Source organism: Ahaetulla prasina, chromosome 2 (assembly GCF_028640845.1).
Source record: "Ahaetulla prasina isolate Xishuangbanna chromosome 2, ASM2864084v1, whole genome shotgun sequence".
Classification (NCBI taxonomy): Eukaryota; Metazoa; Chordata; class Lepidosauria; order Squamata; family Colubridae; genus Ahaetulla; species Ahaetulla prasina.
The window spans coordinates 16,670,883-16,694,045 of NC_080540.1; the positions used below are offsets into that span (position 1 = coordinate 16,670,883).

General features: G+C 41.4%; 1 protein-coding gene across 1 annotated transcript in view; it reads left to right on the forward strand.

The window, feature by feature from the left end:
- The first annotated feature begins 252 nt into the window (after positions 1-252).
- LOC131191172 (POU domain, class 5, transcription factor 3-like) overlaps positions 253-23,163 on the forward strand; it is a 28,127-nt gene continuing 5,216 nt past the window's right edge. Inside the window, exons 1-4 of the mRNA XM_058169024.1 lie at positions 253-678; positions 751-927; positions 16,026-16,137; positions 18,218-18,348. Of these exons, the coding sequence (XP_058025007.1) occupies positions 253-678; positions 751-927; positions 16,026-16,137; positions 18,218-18,348 (846 nt within the window). The remainder of the gene's footprint in view (positions 679-750; positions 928-16,025; positions 16,138-18,217; positions 18,349-23,163) is intronic.

Here is a 23,163-nt window from a genome sequence, read left to right on the forward strand (position 1 = left end):
TGCTCTTTCTTCCCAGGCATTGGGTCGGGGTCTCCCCATTGCTTCCTTCCACCCCCCCCACCCAAGAAGAAAAGCTGAGCCGTCTAAGGAAGGAGACCTTGGATGCTTTTTAACGCCTCGCCGCTTGCTCCGTCTCCTCCTTGCTCAACGCAACCCCGTCTTTATTTTTTTTCGGCCTCCCCCGTTTCTTTCCGGGGCAACTTTGGCTAACTTTCCGAGCCAGGCCAGAGCCTCTTTTCTAACCGGTCACCCATGGCGGGGCATTTGCGACGAGAACTGGGTCGCCCCTCCTACCCTTTCCCGGTGCAGAGCCTGCATCTCGGCAACCTCCCGGCGGTTCCCCAGCACGAGACCACCCCGCCCGGCTTCTTGGCCGACGCCTTCAGCGGGGCGACGGCCGGCCAGGCCTTTGGCTTCAAGCCCGACTACGGCCCCCAGGGAGGGATCGGGGAGCCTTATCCCGGCGGGGGTGAAGTGCCTCGTACCTGGTACCCCTTTGCTCCTCCGGGGGATGGCTGGGGACCCCCTCCCGGGTTCACGGTAAGCCCTTATGCCCTCGCTCAGCCCGGAGAAACCTGTCAGGCTTCCAAGGCCGAGATCAAAGTCGAGCGCGACTTCGACCAAGCGGGCCCCTATTACGGAGGGCATCCCTGGGCCGGCGGGTGTCTGGTCCCTTCGGTGCCGACCTCGGCCCCGGCCCCGGCTCGCCCGGCTTCTTGCAGCAGCAGCAGCAACAATAACAACAACAAGGAGGCCGCTTCGCCCAGTCGGGATTCCGAGCCTTCCAGCAGCCCCGCCAGCCAGCCCGAAGAGGTGACCAGCAGGGAGACCAGTCCCCGGAGCGATGGTAGTCCTACCCCCAGCGAGCAGATGGCCTCGGAGGAAGCGAAAGATGAAGAGGGCAGCGGAGAAGAGGTAGGAATGGAGGTGGTGGAGGGAACGGGACGATTGGGGCCAACCTGGGATTTTGCAAAGGGCTTCTCCAAGTAGAGTTTATATAAGATTAAGAAATGAGCGACTCTTTTAAAAAAAAACCTGGCAAGGACACCATTGAAGACCATAGTATAGTAGGGCTGCATAGAATAGAATAGATTTTTTTTATTGGCCAAGTGTGATTGGACACACAAGGAATTTGTCTTGGTGCATACGCTCTCGGAGTACATGAAAGAAAAGATACCTTCATCAAGGTACAACACTTACAACACTTAATGAGAGTCACAGGGTACAAATTTAACACTTAGTGATACAACACTTCATGATAATCATAGGCTACAAATAAGCAATCAGGAAACTATCAATATAAATCTTAAGGATACAAGCAACAAAGTTGCAGTCATACAGTCATAAGTGGAAGGAGATGGGTGATGGGAACCATGAGAAGATTAATAGTGCAGATTTAGTGAATAGTTTGAAAGTGTTGAGGGAATTAATTGTTTAGCAGAGTGATGGGGTTGGGGAAGGAACTGTTCTTGTAAATATTTTCACAGCCCTCTTTTGGACTTGTGCAGTATACAGGTCCTCAATGGAAGGCAGGTTGATAGTAATTTTTCTGCAGTTTTAATTATCCTCTGAAGTCTGTGTCTGACTTGTTGGGTTGCAGAACCAATAAGCGCTTTGCAAAGCGCTTCTCAAAGTAGAGTTAAATAAGATTAAGAAATGAGTGACTCTTAAAAAAAAACCTGGCAAGTACACAATTGAAGACCATAGTATAGTAGGGTTGCATTGATGTTATCCTTCTCATCCTCTCATCTTTCCTACTACCTTCTCCTGTTGGTGTCTATGATTTATCATGTCGGATTTCATGATTAATTATTGTAACTGATCTATGATAGGCCATATACCTGAGACAAATTCCTTGTGTGTGTATCCAATCAGACATGGCCAATAGAATAGAATTCTTTTATTGGCCAAATGGGATTGGACACACAAGGAATTTGTCTTGGTGCATATGCTCTCAGTGTGCATAAAAGAAAAGATGAATCATAAGGTACAACACTTAATGAGAGTCATAGGGTACAAATAAGCAATCAGGAAAGAAAGAATAATTGTGTCCTTGCCAGGTTTTTTTTTTTTTAATAAGAGTTGCTCATTTTTCTTACAGGATGCTAAAGGTTGCTTTTAAAACTGCTGTTTCCTACTCGGGATGGGAAGGCATTCCTAGCGGTTCTTTTTTCTATCTTCTTTTTCATTGCATTCAGCTGTGGTGTTGCAATCCAGAGGAAGAGTCTCCTTTTTTTGCATTCACATGACAATCCTGGGTTTGATCTGTTTTGGGTACAGCTGTTGGGTATCTGTTTTAGCAGAGCATTTTAGCGAAAGAGTTTAAGCTAAGGGTTTTAGCATTTGTATCTGCTTGAGGTATTGGAGTCTGTTAGGCAAATGTGGGGAACAAATGAAGGATTGAGGAATTGTATGAAGTGTTTCGGGACTTCATGTCCATGGAGATTCCTAGTCATCCAGGTCATGGTTGTCCCAAAGGTGGGTTTTCCAAGAGGCAATTGGATTTTCTTGGGGTTTTTTTCTTTGAAAGCGTTTCGCTTCTCATCCAGAAAAGCTTCTTGGATGAAAAGCGAAATGTTTTCAAAGGAAAAACAAACAAACTCCAGTTGCCTGTTGAAAAAACCACGTTTGGGACAACCATGACCTGGATGACTGGGAATCTCCATGGACATGAAGTGATCTCTGTTGGGACTCCTTGATAAATACTACAGATGAGATTTCCGAGCGGGTTAAAAACTTTGTTAAAGGTGGGATCCTTTAAGTCCCTGCAAGATTTGGAACTAGGGTTTTAGATCCCAGCTCAGCATCAAGCACTTGGAAAATAGTACCATGTCCTGCCTCCATTTCATGATTGTAACCATAAAGAAAAAAGAAAGCAATGTTTTTCTCTGATGGGAAAGCTTTTGGATGCTTTTTTTGTCATGTTTGAATGAGACTCTCTAAGATCGTATTGAAAGATAAATGTGTGGTTGGGTTTGCAAGACTGAATCGCAAACTAGCTAACTCTGTCTTAGCTTATTACATATTGTGTGAACCGAGACTGCATTATTAGTTTGTAGCTCAGCACGGTCTTCACAAAACTGGTAACCTGGTTTCTTAATTAGCCAGTTTAGGTTTTGTCCAAAACGCTGAAACTTAGTTGCCAGTTTTAGTTGTTATACCTAACTTGCTAAATCACAAATCTCTTAACTGAGTTGAATGCTAACCAAGCTGACCATGGTATCTGTGTTTGGAAGTGATAACGCTATGAGATGCTTTTTAGGATAGGCTATACTTTATCTATACTTTATGTATTTCATTATTTTTTCAATCCCACACCCACCTGTTCAGTATATATATATTAGAAACATATATAATGGGGAAATGGATGTTGTGGAATTTGGTGTGGGGGGGAAATGAAATTGAAAAAACAAATGATCCAGCATCATATTTTAGATATTGGAAACAGACTGTAGTTCATGAAAGTGGAGGCTATTGTGCATGATCACTTGAAGGTGTCACAAATTGGAAGCAGGCAGAAATTATGTGTGTTGAGATTATGGAAGATCAAGTTGAGAAAAGGTGGCTTTAGTTTCCTCCTAAAAAAAACTTGAGTCTGAGCTGTTTCTTTATACCCTTGAACCTTTGGAGATTAAAGCTCTAAATAGCCCTCTTTCTTTTAAAAATAATTACATAGCAAAGCTGTGTCAGATTACTCCATCAGCTCAACTATCCTTTGCATTACTTAGTTGCTGGGAAGGATGTAAAGCCAACAGCTTCCCCTTTTTTCCCCATTCAAGAACTAGTATTCACTGCCCTAATGGAATTGGGAGGATTAAGGGTGATTAATTAGTGCCAGGATGTGTTCAATGTTACAAACAGCTTTGAGATTTTTTTAATGGGACGCAAGCATATAAACATGTTAATGAAGGTCCATAAAATCATTGCCCCACCCAATTTGTTTAAAGTCACATAATCCCAAACAGCTGCTTTTAGAAGTTGTCAACTAATAAAATAGATTATAGCAGGGGTCTCCAACCTTGGCAACTTTAAAACTCCTGGACTTCAACTCCCAGAGTTCCTCAGCCAGCAAAGCTGGGAATTGAAGTCCACAAGTCTTAAAGTTACCAAGGTTGGAGACCCCTGGGTTATAAGGTCAAGAAGTCGGACTTGATCGGCAGAGCTTATAAACTTCCGAAGATGTAACGGAAAATATTTTTCATATAAATTCCTGGAGAATTTAGAGAAAGTTTTTTCTCTTCTCACCCCTATTGTGCAGAACTCTAGGTTTCCAATGGAACTGAAGACTAACTACCATTAGAAATTTTGGAGAATGTTCATAGCTCAGGTTGTTGTTTTAGGCAGAGGTGATTTGCAACTTGACTCCCAGATGTTTAGTTTTGGATGAAGTGTCTTGCTTGTTTACACAGGTACCATATAAAGGAGAATATTTGTAGCTGAGGGTTCACATGAGGAGTCCTTGGTGCTCTCTGAGCTTGGTTCTTTTCTTGGCAGATGTTTCATTTCCCAAACTAGATTTTACCTAGTTTGGGTAATGAAATGTCTGCAAGAAAACAATCAAGCTCAGAGAGCACCAAAGACCCCTCATTTATATAGGTTCTGGCAGTGGTGGGTTTCTATCAGTTCGCCCCAGTTCAGGTGAACCCGTAGTGGCGGCAGAGAGAGGCTCCGCCCACCCGCCTGGACGTCATCGGGTGCTCTAAGCATACGCAGAAGCGAGGGTGCATGCAAGCAAACCAGTAGTGGCAGCAGTGGGAGGCTCTGCCCACCCACCAGAATGTCATCACGGACACTCTGCAAATGCGCAGAAGCGTGTGTGCGTACATGCATATTCACAGTTCCAAACAAGTAGTGAAGGTAAGTGGAACCCACTCCTGGGTTCTGGATAGCTGGTTGATCTTGTAACCGGTTGAATCACAAGACCAACCAACCACCCAGGACCTATATAAATGAACAAGACACTTGACCCCAAATCCCACTGAAGATGTTACCTAGTTTGGTAATGAAACATCCAGGAGCCAAGCAGCAAGCTCGGAAGACAAACCTCTGTCTAAAACTCTTTAACTACCTTTTAAAACTAAAAAGCTTGAACTTTTCCTTCTAGGAAAAATGGTCCGTTGACTTGTATTTCTTGATTAGTTGCTTCCTTTTGTGTGCATCCCAGCTGTTTTGCTCACTTCTTAGTGGGATTCATTCAATTGATCAGTAAATAAACCATATACTGTATCAATCTCCAGTTGTTCGAGTTAGCCTAACCTGGTATGTCAAAAACCACATTTTGGCATCCTGTGAATGTGAAAACTAATGTTTTGGTATATTGGTACTTGGCTACTTTTTAGGTAGCCAAGTACAAAAGTACTTGGTACTTTTAGGCTGTATAGTGGGTATAAAACCACATTGTAAAATGAGTCACAGTTCTGTGATTTGTTTCTAAAATTCAGAGACTGCAGCAAGGGGTGGGGTTCCACACCCTCCCCCAAGCAGACTGATAATATTTTAGCTTTTATCCTGTTCTCCTGCATATCAGCTATAACAAAAAACTTCTAGTGCTAATAGACAGGATCCCATCACCCGGTCCCCAACTTGGTGCCCCCCTGGCTGTTGGGTGGGTGGGGGGAGGAATTAAGGGAAGTTTTGACATGATTGCGATTTGTTCATAGTTTGTGACGTCTATATTGCATAACAAGGTGCGAAATCCATGCCTCCTTTGCGACAAACCAGCAATGCAGTATAGGTAGTCCTCAACCTATGACTCAACTGAGCCCACCAAAATTTATGTTGCAAAATTTATGTTGAAACTTGTTAAGTGAGTTTTTGCCCCGTTTTTTACAACTTTTCTTGCCACCGTTGGTTAAGTGAATCGCTGCGGTTGTTAAGTTAGTAACCCGGTTGTTAAGTGAACCTGATTTCCTCATTGACTTGGCTTGTTAGAAGGTCACAAAAGGGGATCTTGTGACTGGAGACACTCCAACCAGCAGTCATAAATATGAGTCAGATGCCAAATATCTGAATTTTGATCACATGACCATGGGGGTGCCACAATGATTGCAAGTATAAAACCTGGTCATAAGTCACTTTTTTTCCATGTAACTTTGAACGGTTACTAAATGGACTGTTGTAAGTCGAGGACTACCTGTTTAGCATTGTCGTCACATGGTGATACTGTTCTCAGTATCTCAATGGTTAGAATAGAATAGAACAGAATAGAATAGAATATTGGCCAACTGTGATTGGACACACAAGGAATTTGTCTTGACGCATATGTTCTTGGTGTACATAAAAGAAAAGATAAATTCCAGAGGTGGGTTTCAGCAGGTTCTGACCAGTTCTGGAGAACCGGTAGTGGAAATTTTGAGTAGTTCAGAGAACCGATAGTAAAAATTCTGACTTGCCCCACTGCCTCCCAAGTTCCAGGAGGAAATGGGGATTTTTGCAGTAACCTTCCTCTGGAGTGGGGTGGGAATGGAAATTTTACAATATCCTTCCCTGCCATGCCCACAAAGCCACACCCACCAAGCCACACCCACAGAACCAATAGTAAAAAAATTTTTTGAAACCCACCACTGATACATTCTTCAAGAATCATAAGCTACAACACTTAATAATAGTCATAAGGTACAAATAAGCAATCAGATATATTAAATGTATATGCTGCTCATTCCACTACCCAGAGTGACTTACAATAAGTTACAAGCTTACAATAAAACTCCCCAAAGATTATTATGGAGCTAGAAAGAATGCAAAAAAAAAAAAAGATGCCATTGAATGAGGCAATTAGAAAGATTTTTCTGTATGAAAAGGCTACAACAATTGAAGTTGTTTTTTTTTAAGCCAGAGAAAACACAGTAACTTAATATAAAATCAATGCATGATATAGAAAATGGAAAGGTTTTATTCCTCTCAGTGTTAGAATTCTGTGTCACCCATTGAAATGAAATAATCAGTGATTCAGTGAACAGAGTAATTTTTCTTTATGCTATTCCTGGTATGAAATTCATGGCCATTGGGTGGTGATGGCCATCGGTGTGGAATTATTTATTTTTTTAAAGGAGAGGATTGGACAAATCCGAGAAAGGCAGGAAAATTCGACAGCTGTCGGTCTTTCCGGGCAGTTTGCTATTCTGAAATACCAGCTGCTGCTGGGGAGCCGCAGTGTAGGAGGGGTATCAACCCCCTATTCATGTTTGTGTGTTTTTGGAATGTATATTGACTGCCTACTGTGAGATACAGAGTGAGGGACCAGATCAGCCCTTGGCCCCGGGATCAGAGTACTTTGAAGTTTCTCATTCTTTGGGGAACATTAATTAATGAAACATTGTGATCCTGCTCCCAAAGCCAGAGAGAAAGCAATTGTGCAGCATTTCTTTAAAAAAAGAGTCAAGTTTCCAGAGAAAAGAAGCAACTTAAATGTCTCCCCTTTCTCCATTCTCAACTCAAGCTCTACCACTCAGCCAAGAAATTCATCTTGAATTTCTGAGCAGGAGCTGATCAAGTTAATTTTTAAGCCCCTTGGCTAACGTTATAATAACCGGAGGGAGAAAAATCAATCTTCCTGAATCTCTTTCTGTAATCAGATTATTGTTTGCTGCAGAACCAGACAGGAAAACCAGTCTTCTCAAATCCACTAAAATTTTGCTTGAATCCAAGAGCTATCGATCAAAGTCGGGTATTGAAGAAATTAAAGTGAAAGTTTATAAATATTTTATTGATACATTTTTCTTTTATAAACTTTAAAAAATTCCATGTCTATTTGAGCAGGGTGTTGTCTGGGCACCATTAATTTTAAATAAGAATACAACAATAACCATAATCATACTAGTTAATCTTAATACACATATCGATACTAATCGCAAAATAATACTACAGTTAGTTTCTCTATCTTACAAAATTTTCAATACACATTTTTGTTCTCTTTTTTTATTCTGTTCAGTTTCTAACCTCTCTTCCTATTAGTTAACTATTGGTAAATAAATCCCATGTTAAAAAGTATTCCGTTTCTTCTTTTTCTTTTATCTTAAGTGTCAATCTATCCATCTCAGCACATTCTAAGATACATATTTTTAATTACACCGTCATTGTCAGGACTTCATCGTTTTCCCATTGTTGTGCAAACACTATTTGAAAGTTTATAAATATTGAAGAGTTATTGCTTACTCATCTATGTAAACAATAAAAATAAAACCCAGATTACAGTAGATAACCTAGGAGTTTATTTCTCATTTGGGGGATAGAAAGGTGTACTTCTTAAAAAAAGAAATAAACACGTGACAAATAGAATATTCTCTCCCTATTTCCCCGTATGGTGAGCCAATTGGATAGATGAACCTCTGATGGTGATGATGTTTTATTAAATTTATATGCTGCCCATCTCACTATCCAAGAGCCTTTAGGCTGCTTACAATAAAATCAAAACTGCAAAAACATTTTAAAAATAAAAAGAGAATTTGAATTAACAAGGATCAACAAAATTAGAATTAACAGGGATGAATAGCAATAGAAGTAGTATTTAAATTTATATACAACTTCAGAGCCCTCTCAAAGTGATTTTCAGAGTCAGCATATTGCCCCCAACAATCTGGATCCTTTATTATCACCTAATAAAACTTAGGTGATATATGATGATGGAATAATAGCAATAGCCCTTAGACTTACATATTGCTTCACAGTGCTTTTACAGCCATCTCTAAGTGGTTTACAGAGTCAGCAAATTTCCCCCCAAAATCTGGGTCCTCATTTTCTTGACCTTGGAAGGATGGAAGGCTGAGGCAACCAATGAATCCCATTGGGTGGTACATCCGAACTGAGCAATATTTTGACTGAGAAACATGAGTTTCTCTGCGTGAAATGCTGCGTGCAGCATTTCTATCCATTATTTAATTGATTGTTCCTTAATCTGGATATTTAGATGTCTTAAGAGTACTGTAGTTTCTTTTCAGTCTTTGAAGTTATGGCTGGGGTGGTGAGACTAGTAATTCAAAATGTGTTGGAGAAGGCTGAGTTAGAAGCAGGGGTAGGTTCTACTTACATTTATTATCGGCTCGCAATGGTTCGCTTCGCTTGCATGCACCCGCGTGCACTTCTGCGCATGCGCAGATAACCCATAATGATGTGGTGGGTGGGTGGAGCCTCTCGCCGATTTTACTACCGGTTCTATAGAACCAGACCTGTGAAAATATTTACAGACCCCTCACATCCTGGACATAAACTGTTTCAACTCCTACCCTCAAAACTCTCTACCCTCTACCGCTATAGAGCACTACACACCAGAACAACTAGACACAAGAACAGTTTTTTCCCCAAACGCTATCACTTTGCTAAACAAATAATTCTCTCAACACTGTCAAACTATTTACTAAATCTGCACTACTATTAATCTTCTCATCGTTCCCATCACCCTTCTCCTTCCACTTATGACTAACTTTGTTGCTTGTATCCTTATGATTTATACTGATATTGTTTCCTGATTGCTTATTTGTAGCTTATGACTATCATTAAGTGTTAAATTTGTACCCTATGATTATCATTAAGTGTTGTAAGTGTTGAACCTTGCTGAAGGTATCTTTTCTTTTATGTACACTGAGAGCATATGCACCAAGACAAATTCCTTGTGTGCCAATCACACTTGGCCAATAAAAATTCTATTCTATTCTATTTTGGCAGAATAAACAACTGAACTAAGAAGTGAAGTTTAGCAGAAATAAATTTGAAATGCTGTATTTGCTGTACCAAAAAATGGTCAAATACATAGGGTTGGGATAAGGAGTACTTTACCTTGTAGGAAAAATATTGGGACTGTTGATTAACATTAAGCTAACTGTCGATCAGCAGTGTGTCATCCAACTTCAAAAAGGTTGTGTTAAGAATACTACCGTTTTTAAAAAAAATTAAAAAATTCCATTTTATTGTGCATTAATCAAACCTTACCCAGAATTCTGGGTCTTGGTCTGGCTCCAGATCATTAAATGGAAGGAGACAATTTATAATGAGACAGAATCACCAGCGTGGAAATTATGATCTGTGAAGAAAGGATGAAGGACAGTTGGTGGGTTTAGCCTAGAGGACAAATGACGAATGGGGAAGGGAAGGGAGGAAACTAAAAAAATATTGAAATATTTGAAGACTGTATAAGTAGTCCTCGACTTACAACAGTTCTGTTCTGTCTCCTTCCCCACTTCGGAGCAATGAGCTGGCCTTTAGCCAGTGGATTCATGGCTCTTATCAGTCCTGGCAGAGAAATCACAGCTGCCTGCCAAAGTTCAAACAAATGACTCAGAGAGTAAGACTTTCAGCTCTCTTTGAAACAGTTCAGCTAATTTTTGCTTCCCGTGGAATGAGAGCAGTCCCAAAGCTCCTTATATATCCTGTAGGGGGGGCTCCTGCCCCACCCTTCCCTTTGATGACGCCGCCTCTCTAATCTTCTGAAGCGCGGGTCGATCCAAGCTTGATTAATATTATTATTATCAGCTGGGTCTGAAGTTATAGCCTGGAGAAGGGAGGAATCAGGGGATGATGGCCTCATTACGTCCTCCGACTGGTCTGGTTCTGGCTCCTGGAGCCGGGCCAAAGGAATCGGTACTCCTGAGGTAAGCCTTACCGGCCCTTCCCCCTCACTCTCGGAGTCACTTTTGGGCATGGGGTCAGGTTCGGGGGCTGGAGTCACAACAAGTTCATTTAGTGACCGTTCAAAGTTACAACGGCACGGGAAAAAGTGACTTAATGACCGTTTTTCACACTTACGACTGTTGCAGCATCCCCATGGACACATTAAAATTCAGATGCTTGGCAACTGATTTATATTTATGACGGTTGCAGTGTCCCGGGGTCATGTGATCCACTTTTGCGACCTTCTAACTAGCCAAATCAATGAGGAAGCTGGATTCGCTTAACAACCTTGTTACTAACTTAACAACCACAATTATGTTCACAGAGGGGCCCAAAATTTCTCTTGCTAAGTGAGACAGTTGTTAAGTGAATTTTGCCCCATTTTGTGACCTTTCTTGCCACAGTTGTTAAAGTGAATCACTGCAGTTGTTAAGTTAGTAACACAGTTGTTAAGTGAATCCGGCTTCCCCATTGATTTGGCTTGTCAGAAGGTCACAAAAGGGGCTCACCTGACCCCGGGACACTGCAACCGTCATAATATGAGCCAATTGCCAAATATCTAAATTTTGATCATGTGACTATGGGGATGCCACAATGGTTGTAAGTATGAAACATAGTCATAAATTTTTTTACTACCGGTTCTGTGGACATGGCTTGGTGCGTGTGGCATGGGAAGGATACTGTAAAATCTCCATTCCCACCCCAATCCAGGGGAAGGATACTGCAAAATCTCCATTCCCACCCCAATCCAGGGGAAGGATACTGCAAAATCTCCATTCCCACCCCAATCCAGGGGAAGCTTACTGCAAAATCCCCATTTCCTCCCGATTAGCTGAGACTCAGGAGGCAGAGAATAGATGGGTTAGAATTTCTAGTCAGAATTTCTGCTACTGGTTCTCCAGAACTGGTCAGAACCTGCTGAAACCCACCTCTGGTCTAAAGTCACATTTTTCAGTGCCATTCACTAAACCAACTGCTGTTAGTCGAGGACTACCTGTATTAAGGGAATTAAAAAATAAAATATTAAAATAAAAAAACAAAACAAAAACCAGATTCAGTGGACCGCTAGATCTTTTTTCTGCTCTCAGTTTTCTGTGTTTCTAAATATTAAAATATCCAGAGTATGCTTAGAGATAAGGTTTGGTCACCCAATCAACAACCCCACAGGCAATAATGAAGATAAGATCAATGCAGATTTTCAAAATGTAAATGTAAATTCAAAAGACAAGTGCTCTTATGTTATGGAAGGAGGGAGAGGAAGAGTGGGAGAGAGAGGGGTGGAGAGGGAGTGAGGGGGAGAGAAAGGGAAGGGGGAGGGAGGGAGGGAGGGAGGGGGGACTGAGAGATAGTGTGAGGGAGAGGGAGAGAGAGAAGGAAGAGGTTAGGTTGAGTTAGGATCAAATTTGCAGAGTGAGCTTCCATGAATGAAGGTAGACCTGCACCAGAAGATCATAGTTCATTGAACAAACAATAGCATCTTGGTTCACTTAAGCTATAAACCAAGGTTTATATACAGTATCTAGTTTTCACATTACAGTGAAAACTATACGGTTAAGCACAACACAAGCTCAGCCTGTGTATTAAGTTTGCCACATCAGGAGGATCTGCTATGGCTTTCCCTGACCGGGTGTTTTTTTTTGGGAGGGGGCAACATACAAACAATGCACCTCTTGTGGATCTGATGTCTGCCCTACAACCCTTGCGGATGCTTTATCCTGTCTGCTCCATCCTGCCTTTGGGGCTTTCAGTCAAGACCCCTCCTTCTCCAACCCCGCCTCACTGGAAATGACATTCCCCAGGGCCTTCCAACACCATCCCCCCCCCTTCCCAGTAATGTCTGGCTGAGGATTTTGGAGAGCCACTAAAGTCATTTCAAAGCACTCTTGTTGGTGCCTTGAAAGAGTTCATCCTCTTGCCCTCGGGCAAGGTAGACCTTGTGGTTGGCCTCCAGTCTACGGAAGGAATCTGGGCTCAGACCTTGGCTTGTTCTTCACCCCTGCACAACGTATGGTGTCCATTTCTAAGGAGTAATAAGCTTCCAGGAATAACGATCTTGCTCAGCTTTCCAAATTTTGAATCCTCCAAGTTTTGAGATTTCGACTTTCACAATCTCCAGCTCATCTCAGGTCACGATGAGTTCTGGAGAACAGCCTACTGGAGAATATAAGTTAATTGCTGCAAGAGATAAATTGGAGCAGAATAGATCTTAGGAGGAGCCATACCCCCTTCACTGTCCCCAGACTGTGCAGAATTAGAGAAGATTCTCTAATTCTTGGCAAAGAAGTTGCCAAAAAGAGCAACTAGGATGACTAAAGGCCCAGAAACTAAAACTTATGGAGAATGGTTATAGGAACTGAGTATTGGCTAGTTTAGGGAAAAGAAGGACTAGGGGTGACATGATAGCAATCTTCCAGCATTTGAGGGGCTGCCACAAAAAAGAGGGGAGGTCTAACTTATTTTCTAAAGCAACTAGAAGGGATGGAAACTAATCAAGGAGAGAAGCAACCTGGAATTAAGGAGAAACGTCCCAACAGTGAGCACAATTTGCCTTCAGAAGTTGTAGGTGCTCCATTATTGGGAGGTTTTTAAGAAGAGATTGGACAGCCACTTGTCTGAAATAGTATAGGACAGGGGTCTCCAACCTTGGCAACTGTTAAGACTTGTAGACTTCAACTTCCAGAATTCTGGGAGTTGAAGTCCCCAAGTCTTAAATTTGCCAAGGTTGGAGACCCCTGGTATAGGATCTCCTGATTGAGCCCAGGGGTTGGATTTGAAGACCTCCAAGGTCCCTTCCAGCTCTATTCTGATTGGTTGAAGAATCAAGGGTGTATGCTAGCCATAATGCTATTTGTGGCAGAAACAAGATTGGGTTGGATTGGATTCTTTATTTGGCCAAGTGTAATTAGATACACAAGAAATTTGTACAGAAGCACTCAATACTTATTTTTAATGCCAATAAAAGGGAAAGTAAAAATTTTAAGTTTAAGTTTATTGTCATTGTATGTATATACACAGTATACCCACACAACAAATTCACATAACACCCAGAGACCAGACCCAACTAACATGACAATCCCCAGACACACTCCCACCCACCAAAAATTCCCCACCCCTAAAACCACCCAAGCATCCACTCAACAGACCAAGTAATGCTGTCTCAACAGTTCACTGATTAATTCATTGTCATATCCCAGTGCAATTATAGCTCTGGGATAAAAAAAACCTATTCAGAAAACATGCTGTCCGAGTTTTAATTGTTCTGCATCTTCTGCCAGAAGGCAACAGTCCAAAAAGATTATAAGCAGGATGGGAAGAGTCTCTGAGAATGTTATGCAACTTCCTCAAACAGCGAGATGCAAGGATGTCGTCCAGGGCTGGTAGCTGGAGCCCGAAGATAATCAGAAGGATAAATAATAATGCCACAGCCATACTTCATGGGTTAATCTAGATAGAATTTAGACAGCATTGTGATAATTAGACAATCAGCAGAAGAGATGGCATTGTTTTGGCCTGCAATGCCCTATAGCAACGTTCCCAAGGGAAGAAATTGGAACACTTTTATGTCCAGGATGTGAGGGGCTCTGCAGATGTTTTCTCACTTCTTCTTCTTCTGACCCACACAATATACAAGTCTTCTATGGAAGGCTTCTATGGCTGGTTGCAATTGTTCTTTCTACAGTCTTGTTAACTATCCCTTGGAGTCTATACTTGATAGTTAAGAAGAATGTAAGCTTGAGGGGGACACAAACCCTGGCGGATTTCTTCTGGAGAAGATAGGATTAGCTCTGATGGGCAATTAAGTAGGCTCCAGGCTAGAAAAGATCTGGCCTGTTACTATTTTTAGAAGCAACACAAAGAAAGCCAAGCCTGTTGGTTGGATTCCTTTTCTTATCATAAACGTGTGAAGATTGTCTGCTGGAAATTGGAATTGTCTGCTGGAGATTATCTACTATGACTGCTCCAAAGAGTGAGAAAGAAATAGATTAGAAAGTGATAGGCTGAGCTTGAACTCTGCCTTGTAGCAAGAAGTTTTAATAAATCACTCCAGCGGGGAGAGGTCCAGGTATGAAGAAGCACTGAGATCTGTTGATGTGATTGATTTCTAGTGATTTAAAAGGAATCCATTGGATCCTTCTGATTTACAAACTGCCCATAGTCTGGCATGGAATCTTTTCAATTCTCTTTCAACGTTGGCTCTTAAAACAGATTATGAGAATTAAAACCACTGCCCTCAAGTCTTGAGTTTGGTAATCTTATCCTGATTAGTATAAAAGTGAGACTGTATATGTACCTATATGATATAATTGTGTGTGGGGTGTGTGTGTGTGTGTGTGTGTGTGTGTATACACACATCTATATACATTTATATAATATTTGTTTTCTGAGGTTTTCACGGGTGTTTATATGTAGGTCTTTGGTTATTCGGGTTTTCTCCTGCGTAAAATTAGAAGTGTCTTGGCGACGTTTCGACGAAGTCTCATTCGTCATCTTCAGGCTTCAGCTTTGTGCTTCTGGGAGCCTAGAATAGAACTAGTTTATAAATATAAACTAGGAGTTTATATTAAAAAATATAAACAATTTTTTTAGATGTCCATCCCCTCTTCCTCCAGGTTTCCCCCTGGAACAACAGCTGATTGATGTAGGTAAGAAATAGTGACTGGTTCAAAATTACTCAGTGAGCTTCTATATAAAGGTAAAGGTTCCCCTCACACATACATGCTAGTCGTTGCCGACTCTAGGGGGCGCTGCTCATCTCCGTTTCAAAGCCGAAGAGCCAGCGCTGTCTGAAGACGTCTCCATGGTCATGTGGCCGGCATGACTCAATGCCAAAGGCGCACAGAATGCTGTTACCTTCCCACCAAAGGTGGTCCCTATTTTTTCTACTTGCATTTTTTATGTGCTTTCGAACACCATTTTTTTTTTACAATTTTAAAAATAAATAAATATATATTCCAGATGAGGTGATAGGAGCAAAAAGTTTAAAATAAATTGCTCAGTTCAATTCCAAATGAGGGAGTAGTTGTCCCAAAGTGTTTCTTTCCCCCCCAAAAAAACCCAATTGGACTCTTCCTTGGGGTTTGTTTGTTTTTCCCCCTTTGAAAATGTTTTGCTTCTCAACCAAGAAGCTTATTCAGTTCTTCAGAACGGAACTGAACGGAAGAAGCTTCTTGGATGAGAAGCGAAATATTTTCAAAGGAAACACCAAGAAAGTCCAGTTGCCTGTTGCGAGGAAACCCCCTTCCCACACACTTTTGGGGCAACCATGACTTGGATGACTGAGAATCTCCATAGACATTTAGCCAAAAGTTGTAACTTCTTTTCTGAAAAATGAGTGTGCCTCAAGGAGGCCTTGTTGTTGTCTTGAAATGGACACCTGTCAATCAAAGTGCTTCTTTTTCTTTGCTTTTTTCCCTTCCCCCTAGGAAACAACCACTACAGAAGAGCTGGAACAATTTGCTAAGGAACTCAAACACAAAAGGATCACCCTGGGCTTCACTCAGGCAGACGTAGGACTGGCCCTGGGTTTGCTCTATGGTAGGTATAAGCTGTCGAGTTTTAGGCATGTAAAATATCAAACAAATGAATTTTTTTAATCAATTTTTATTGATTTTTTTCCCCCCTCACACCCCTATTTTATGAACAGAGTATTGGTATTATCATATCTTATACAACTTAACATATCCAAATACATTTTACTTAGTTACAATTTCTGCCAAAATGTTCTTTTTCCATATTTTTAATCATATCTTAATATTTCTACGTTTGTTTGTATAAACCACATTTTCTTTCTTCCTCAGGTTCTAATTTCTCCATTTTTACTGATATATATTCTCTTTGATTATTTTTTAGATAATTTAGTTTTTGTCCTGATATATTCAAACATGTTGCCTTTCTTCCATTTCCTCTTGTTTGTTTTACAGCAATCTTTCTTCTCTTTCTCCTTCCTACTTTCTTTCTTCCCTCCTCTCCTGCTCCTTCTCTACTTCCCCTTCCTTTCTCCCCCTCCTCCTTTCTTCCTCCCTATCTAACCTTCTCTCCTACTCTTATTTCCTCTCCCTTTCTTCCTCCCCTCTTCCCTTTCTACAAATGAAATGTTTTAGTATGTTTTTTTTTAAACTAGTATGAGAAATTTTTTTTGTCTCAACTAAGGTTAAGAGTCTTTCTGCTGGCACTTGAGTAGTCCTAGCTCAGAATGATAGAGCTTGTAGAACAAAAGAGTTGGAGTGTTGCATTGAATTGGAATTAATCTTGATCTGTTGATAAGTTTGACCCATTAGTCCAAACAATAGTTCCAAAGTGAGAAACATCTCTCCTTTAAAGGCATTATTATCTAACAAGGGATGCTCCTTTTAATAGCTTTTATATTAAAAGGTGTAACAGGCACCTAATTTACAGGGAAATATTTTTAAGTGTACCATAAGGAAGGCTGAGCACCAAAGAATTGAGGCCTTTGAATTATGGTGCTGGAGAAGACTCCTGGGAGTCCTTCAGACATCAAGGTGATCAAATCAGTCAGTCCTAGAGGAGATCAACCCTGACTGCTCTTTAGAAGGCCAGATCCTGAAGATGAAATTCAAATACTTTGGCCACCTAACGAGAAGGAAGGACTCCCTGGAGAAGAGCCTAATGCTGGGAAAGATTGAGGGCAAAAGAAGAAGGGGGTGACAGAGAACAAGGTGGCTGGATGGAGTCACTGAAGCACTGAGCTTAAATGATCTCCAGGGGATGGTAGAGGACAGGAAGGCCTGGAGGAATGTTGTCCATGGGGTCGTGATAGGTTGGACACGACTTCGCAGCTAACAACAACATTTTTAAGTGTGTTGACTACTCTGATCAATAAAATCTTGTAGCACTTTCAGAGGCATTTCTCACTGACTACTCATGTTGTATGAATTTTTCTATGACCTGAAATCAATCAATCATCAATCAATTTCTTTCTTTCTTTCTTTCTTTCTTTCTTTCTTTCTTTCTTTCTTTCTTTCTTTCTTTCTTTCTTTCTTTCTTTCTTTCTTTCTTTCCTCTCTCTCTCTCTCTTTCTCTATCCCCCACCTCTCTTTCCCTTCCTTCCTCTCCTTCTCTCTCTCTCTCTCTCTCTCTTTCTCTCCCTTCCTTCCTTTCTTTTCTTTCTTCCCCCCTCTTTTTCTCTCTTTTCTTTCCTTCCTTTCTTCCTTCCTTTCCCTCTCTCTTTCTCTCTCTCTTTTTTAATATGAAGTAGATAGTCTAATTTTTTTGGTTTTCTACTGAAAACAATTATGCATTTGAATCTAAAAAGTATGAAAAACACTGGGCAAGAAGTTGCCTTTGACAGCTTTCAAAAATTCTTCCACTTGAATTATGAGCAAAGTAGTTGCCAAAAATATTGAATATTCCCTATTTTTCTTTAGTTACCACAAAGCTTGAACGCTTTACAAAAAGGCCCTTGAAGTCAATGAGATTTGAGTTCTGATATTTATAGGATCAACATCTGATCTACTAGATCAGCTTTGCTGGCTGAGGAATTCTGGGAGCTGAAGTTCACAAGTCTTAAAGTTGGAGACCCCTGTACTAGATTCCTCTTGTACTGTAAATATCGATCTGGTTGCTTTTTTCTTTTTGTTTTTTCTTACTTATGAAGGGAAGATGTTTAGTCAAACCACCATCTGCCGCTTTGAAGCTTTGCAACTCAGCTTCAAGAACATGTGTAAGCTGAAGCCCCTTCTTCAGCGTTGGCTTCAAGAGGCTGACAGTAACGAGAATTTGCAGGAGGTGAGTTTCTAGGACGGATGAATGGCTATCCTGTCTCCAGGACCTGAACGAATTCTTCCTTTGGGAGGCTACGTTTCATTAATTGTTGCCAATAATTATTAATAATGGCACTTTGCTGAGGGTTCTAGGCAAATGTCAGCCTGCCTCTTTCCCAAGGAGTAAAAAATTTTAAAGGGTTTTGTTTAATGTTTGAAATGAAAAGAGTACCATTCAGAATTGGGGTGCTCCAGAATATCACCCAAAAAAGTGCTATTTCAAAGGATCTGCTCATTGGAATTTTTTCCTCTATGGTAAGATTAACTCCAAAGAAAGGCAGAAATACATAATATGTTGAGGGTGAAGATTCATTCTCAGAGCTTGTGGGTTGGTTTCAGAACGTTTTATTACCAGGTTGGGTAACATCTTCAGCGGAGTCAGTGTCAGTATTCCTCTGTTTATAAGGGCTTCAGGCAGGGGTGGGCTTCAAAAATTTTACCAAGGGGTTCTCTGCCTGTTGCTGGGTGGGTGTGGCCATGGTGGGTGTGACCTAGTCAGCCTCCTGCACCATGGTGTGTGGGGTGGTTGCCCTCCCCAGGCTCTGGAGGCTTTGCTCGAGCCTCTGGGAGAGCAAAAACAGCTTCCCCGGGCTCCGGAGGCCCTCTGGAGCCTTCCCAAACTTCCGGTAGGCCCATTTTTCACCTCTGCGCATGCCCTGCACTTACCTACATCCAAAAGGGCCGTGTGGGGAGGAGGGGCGGGGTGGGCGGGGCCAGCCAAGAGTAGGATTTATGGGTTCTCCGAACTGCACAGAATCTTAACTAGAGGTTCTCCCAGACCCTTGCAAACCCCCAGCAGCCCACCCCTGGCTTCAGGTGTGGGTATGTCCGCTGAAGATTGTTACCTATCCCGGTAACGAAACATTCAGAAACCAACCCACAACCTCGGAGAACAAACCTTCACCCTCATCCTACACCCGAGCTACAGATATTCGTCACTACTGCAAAACACACCATTTTCTCAGACTGATGCATGTAACACATCCTTAGTGGATACCTTTTGTGGGAGGGTTTTGACTTGGGAGTGATAAAATGAATTACTGTAATCGATGGAATAGCTTGTCTCTCGGAGTTGTAGGTGCTCTTATCACTGGAGGTTTTCCAAAATAGACTGGTTGTAAAACAGCCACAAGTAGGATCACATTTTGGAATACTGCACCCTGTTCTTGTCACCACAATATATAAAAAGATGTTGAGATGCTGGAAAGAGTACCCAGAAGAGCAACACAAATAATTAGAGGGCTGGAGGCTAAAACATATGAAGAACAGTTGCAGGAGTTGGGTATGTCTAGTCTAGTCTAGTCTAGTGAAAGGAAGGACTAGGGGAGACATGATAGGCAGCAGTGGTGGGTTTCAAATTTTTTTTACTACTGGTTCTGTGGGTGTGGCTTGGTGAGTGTGGCATGGCTTGGTGGGCGTGGCAGGGAAAGGATACTGTAAAATCTCCATTCCCTCCTCACTCCAGGGGGAAGTTACTGCAAAATCCCCATTTCCTCCCCATCAGCTGGGACTCGGGAGGCAGAGAATAGATGGAGGCGAGGCCAGTCAGAATTTTTACTACCGGTTCTCCGAACTACTCACAATTTCCGCTACCGGTTCTCCAGAACTGGTCAGAACCTGCTGAAACCCACCTTTGGATAGCGGTGTTCCAATATTTGAGGGGCTCCTACAAAGATGAGAGGGTCAAACTATTTTCCAAAGCACCGAAAGGCAAGACAAGAAACAACGGTTGGAAACTAACCAGGGAGAGAAGCAAGCTAGAAATAAAGAGAAATTTCCTGATAGAGCAATCAAGCAATGGAACAGCTTTGCCTTCAGAAGTTGTGGATGCTCCATCACTGGAAGCTTTTAAGAAGAGACTGGACAGCTATTTGTCTAGAATGGATAGGTTCTCTTGCTCTAGGGCAGGGGTCTCCAACCTTGGTCCCTTTAAGACTTGCTGGCTGAGGGACTCTGGGAGTTAAAGTCCACAAGTCTTAAAGGGACCAAGGTTGGAGACCCCTGCTCTAGGGAGGGGGTTAGACTAGAAGGACCTCCCAGGTCCCTCCCAGTTCTATGATTCTATGTTCTAAGCATGGGAAGAGCAGGCTGGTGAAAAAATTGCAGCGCCTGAATTTTAGTCGCAGTAGCAAAGGAAATTGGATGGTTTTATGCTATGTTGCTCAGCAAAGATACAGTTTGGTTATACGGATCAGTTTCCTCCATTCAGTATTTCTGCAGATACAGTTCATTCATTCATTCACTCACTCACTCACTCACTCACTCACGCACTCACTCACTCACTCACTCACTCACTCACTGGGCCCTGAATGGTTGATTGACCTGAGGTCAATCTAAAGTCTCGATCACGTCAATATTTGAAACTCTCTGTGTTCATTAATTCCTTAGTATCGATCAGTTGAATGTTCTCTAAATATGCTACCACAGTATTAAAATCCACACTTTTTAATTACCCAAACTGAAATAGCCAAAAAATACACAAGCATTTCATAAAAGTTACAAAACAATTCAACTCAAAAAGGCCAATTAAAAAAAAACTATGGATATTGTGGAAAGGAAAGTGAACAGGAAGTCATGACAGAATTTGAAGGTGGACTAAAAAGGGAGAGAAAAAAATTATAGAGAAACCAGATAAGATATTTATTCTTGTCTTTATTTTTGAAGATGTAGAACATCCTTGAATTAGCTTTCACAAGAAGGAAATCTGAGATAGATTAACTGAGATAGAGATGAAATGAAAAGCCTAATTGATTAATTAAAAACCAGTTTTATGCCCATTCTGGATAAAATGTTGAAAATATTAAAAGAGGAAATAATTTTTAACATTCTGAACGAATCTTGCTGAAAAGGAACTAGCATGCCTCCCTCAAAAGTTTTATCCCATTAACTTTCTTTTTAGGTTGTCAGCAAAAATGTAAATGGGGTAATTTAGTAGACCGCCTACCTGGGTTTTCAAAAAGCTTTTGACATTTCTCTCATATCAAGTTTGTAATCAAAATTCAACAACCATTAGATAAAAGGGAGATGCTGTCTAGAAAAACAGAAGAATGAAAATGAACCCTTTTCAAACGAGAGAGATATTTAAAATAGTCCTTCATGGATCAATTGCTTTTTAAATAGTTTCTATATGTTCAGGTGAACAGTAAGATAAGGAGACCATGTTTATTGATGTTATTAGACACTATCCAGGACAGTAAAATCTAAATGAGAGTACAGAAAATCCCATAAGGATTTTTCCAAGCTAGTGAATGGACTTCAGAGAAGAAAATGTGGTTTAATACATGTAAAGGCAAATTGATGCGCACCGGCATGAAAAATCCAGCTTGCATGTCCAATATTGGGACTTGAGAGGGCCATGATTTGGGGATCGTGGTGAATGACATGTTAACTCACAGTTTGCTGCTTTAAAAGAGGACATTCTATGCTTGGAATCACTGAGAATGGAATTTAGAATTAAATGTAACAATGAATGGAAAGATCACTCCTGGAATATTGCATTGGCTTTGAGATCTCAAGAAGTATATTGTAGAGCTGGAAAAAGGTGTGAACATGACATGGATATTCCTTTGTTAGGAAAGGGTCAGGATCATCCTTTAGAAAGGAATTCCAGAAGGATTCAGAAGCATGTCACCACCCAGAGTTAAATTGTAAAAGTCACTGCCATCAGACCTGCTGATAGTTGCCAATTTAGATAATTTTGAAAGCAGACTAGACAATTTCAAGCAGACCCAGGTTATCCGTGGTGACTACTTTGTGGTTGTTTACTCTTCCTGAATCATAGGTATCTGACTTTAAAGAACAGCTGGTTGATTAACAATAGAACAGGACAATAAACCACCTATGTTGGCTTGTGAGCTTTCTAAATGCATCTGGTGGACTTAATTTAGCAGAAATGCTCCTTTAGCTTGACATGTGAAAGACATTTTTGGAAGGAGGGGGATGCAAAGTTGGAGAGGGTAGAGGAAATTGGGGACTAGAAAGCTTCGTAGATTTGGAGGAAAAAGGAATATCCAATTTGGATAAGTTACTCATTGAAACATGGGTCAAAGGGAGGGCGTTACAAAATGGAGGAGAGGGCAGCAGGTTTGAATGGAGGAATGGATAATGTTAGGGTGCTAGGGTAGGTAGGCCTTGACTTACAACCATTCATTTAGTGTTCAAAGTTGCAACAGCATTGAAAAAAAGTGACTTAAAACCATCTCGGCATCCCCATGGTCACACAATCAAAATTCAGGCATCAAGCAATCGTCATGCGTTCATGATGATGGCAACATCCTTGGGTCACTTGACGGCCATTTGCGACCTTCCCACCTGACTTCTGAAAGCAGAGTTAACAAGGGAAACCAGATTCACTTAACGGCCATGTGATTCACTTAAAAAACAGTGAATTTGCAGCCCCACACTTAATAACCATGGCGAGAAAAAAAAGGATGTAAAATCCAGTGTGACTCACTGAACAACTGTGCTGCTTAGCGACAGAAATGCTGAAATTTCAATTGTGGTCGTAAGTCGAATATTACCTCTGTGCAGAAATGACAAGGATAGAGAGTTAAAAAGACCAAAGGGTACCCAAGGGAGATGTTTAGACCAGGGTTCTCCAACCTTGGCAACTTGAAGCCTGGAGGACTTCAACTCCCAGAATGCCCAAACCAGCTGGCTGGGGATTCTGGGAGTTGAAGTCCTCCAGGCTTCAAGTTGCCAAGGTTGGAGAATCCTGGTTTAGACCATTGCAATGGGATTTATCACAGCATAGATTGCTTAACCTTGTAAGTAGCAGATG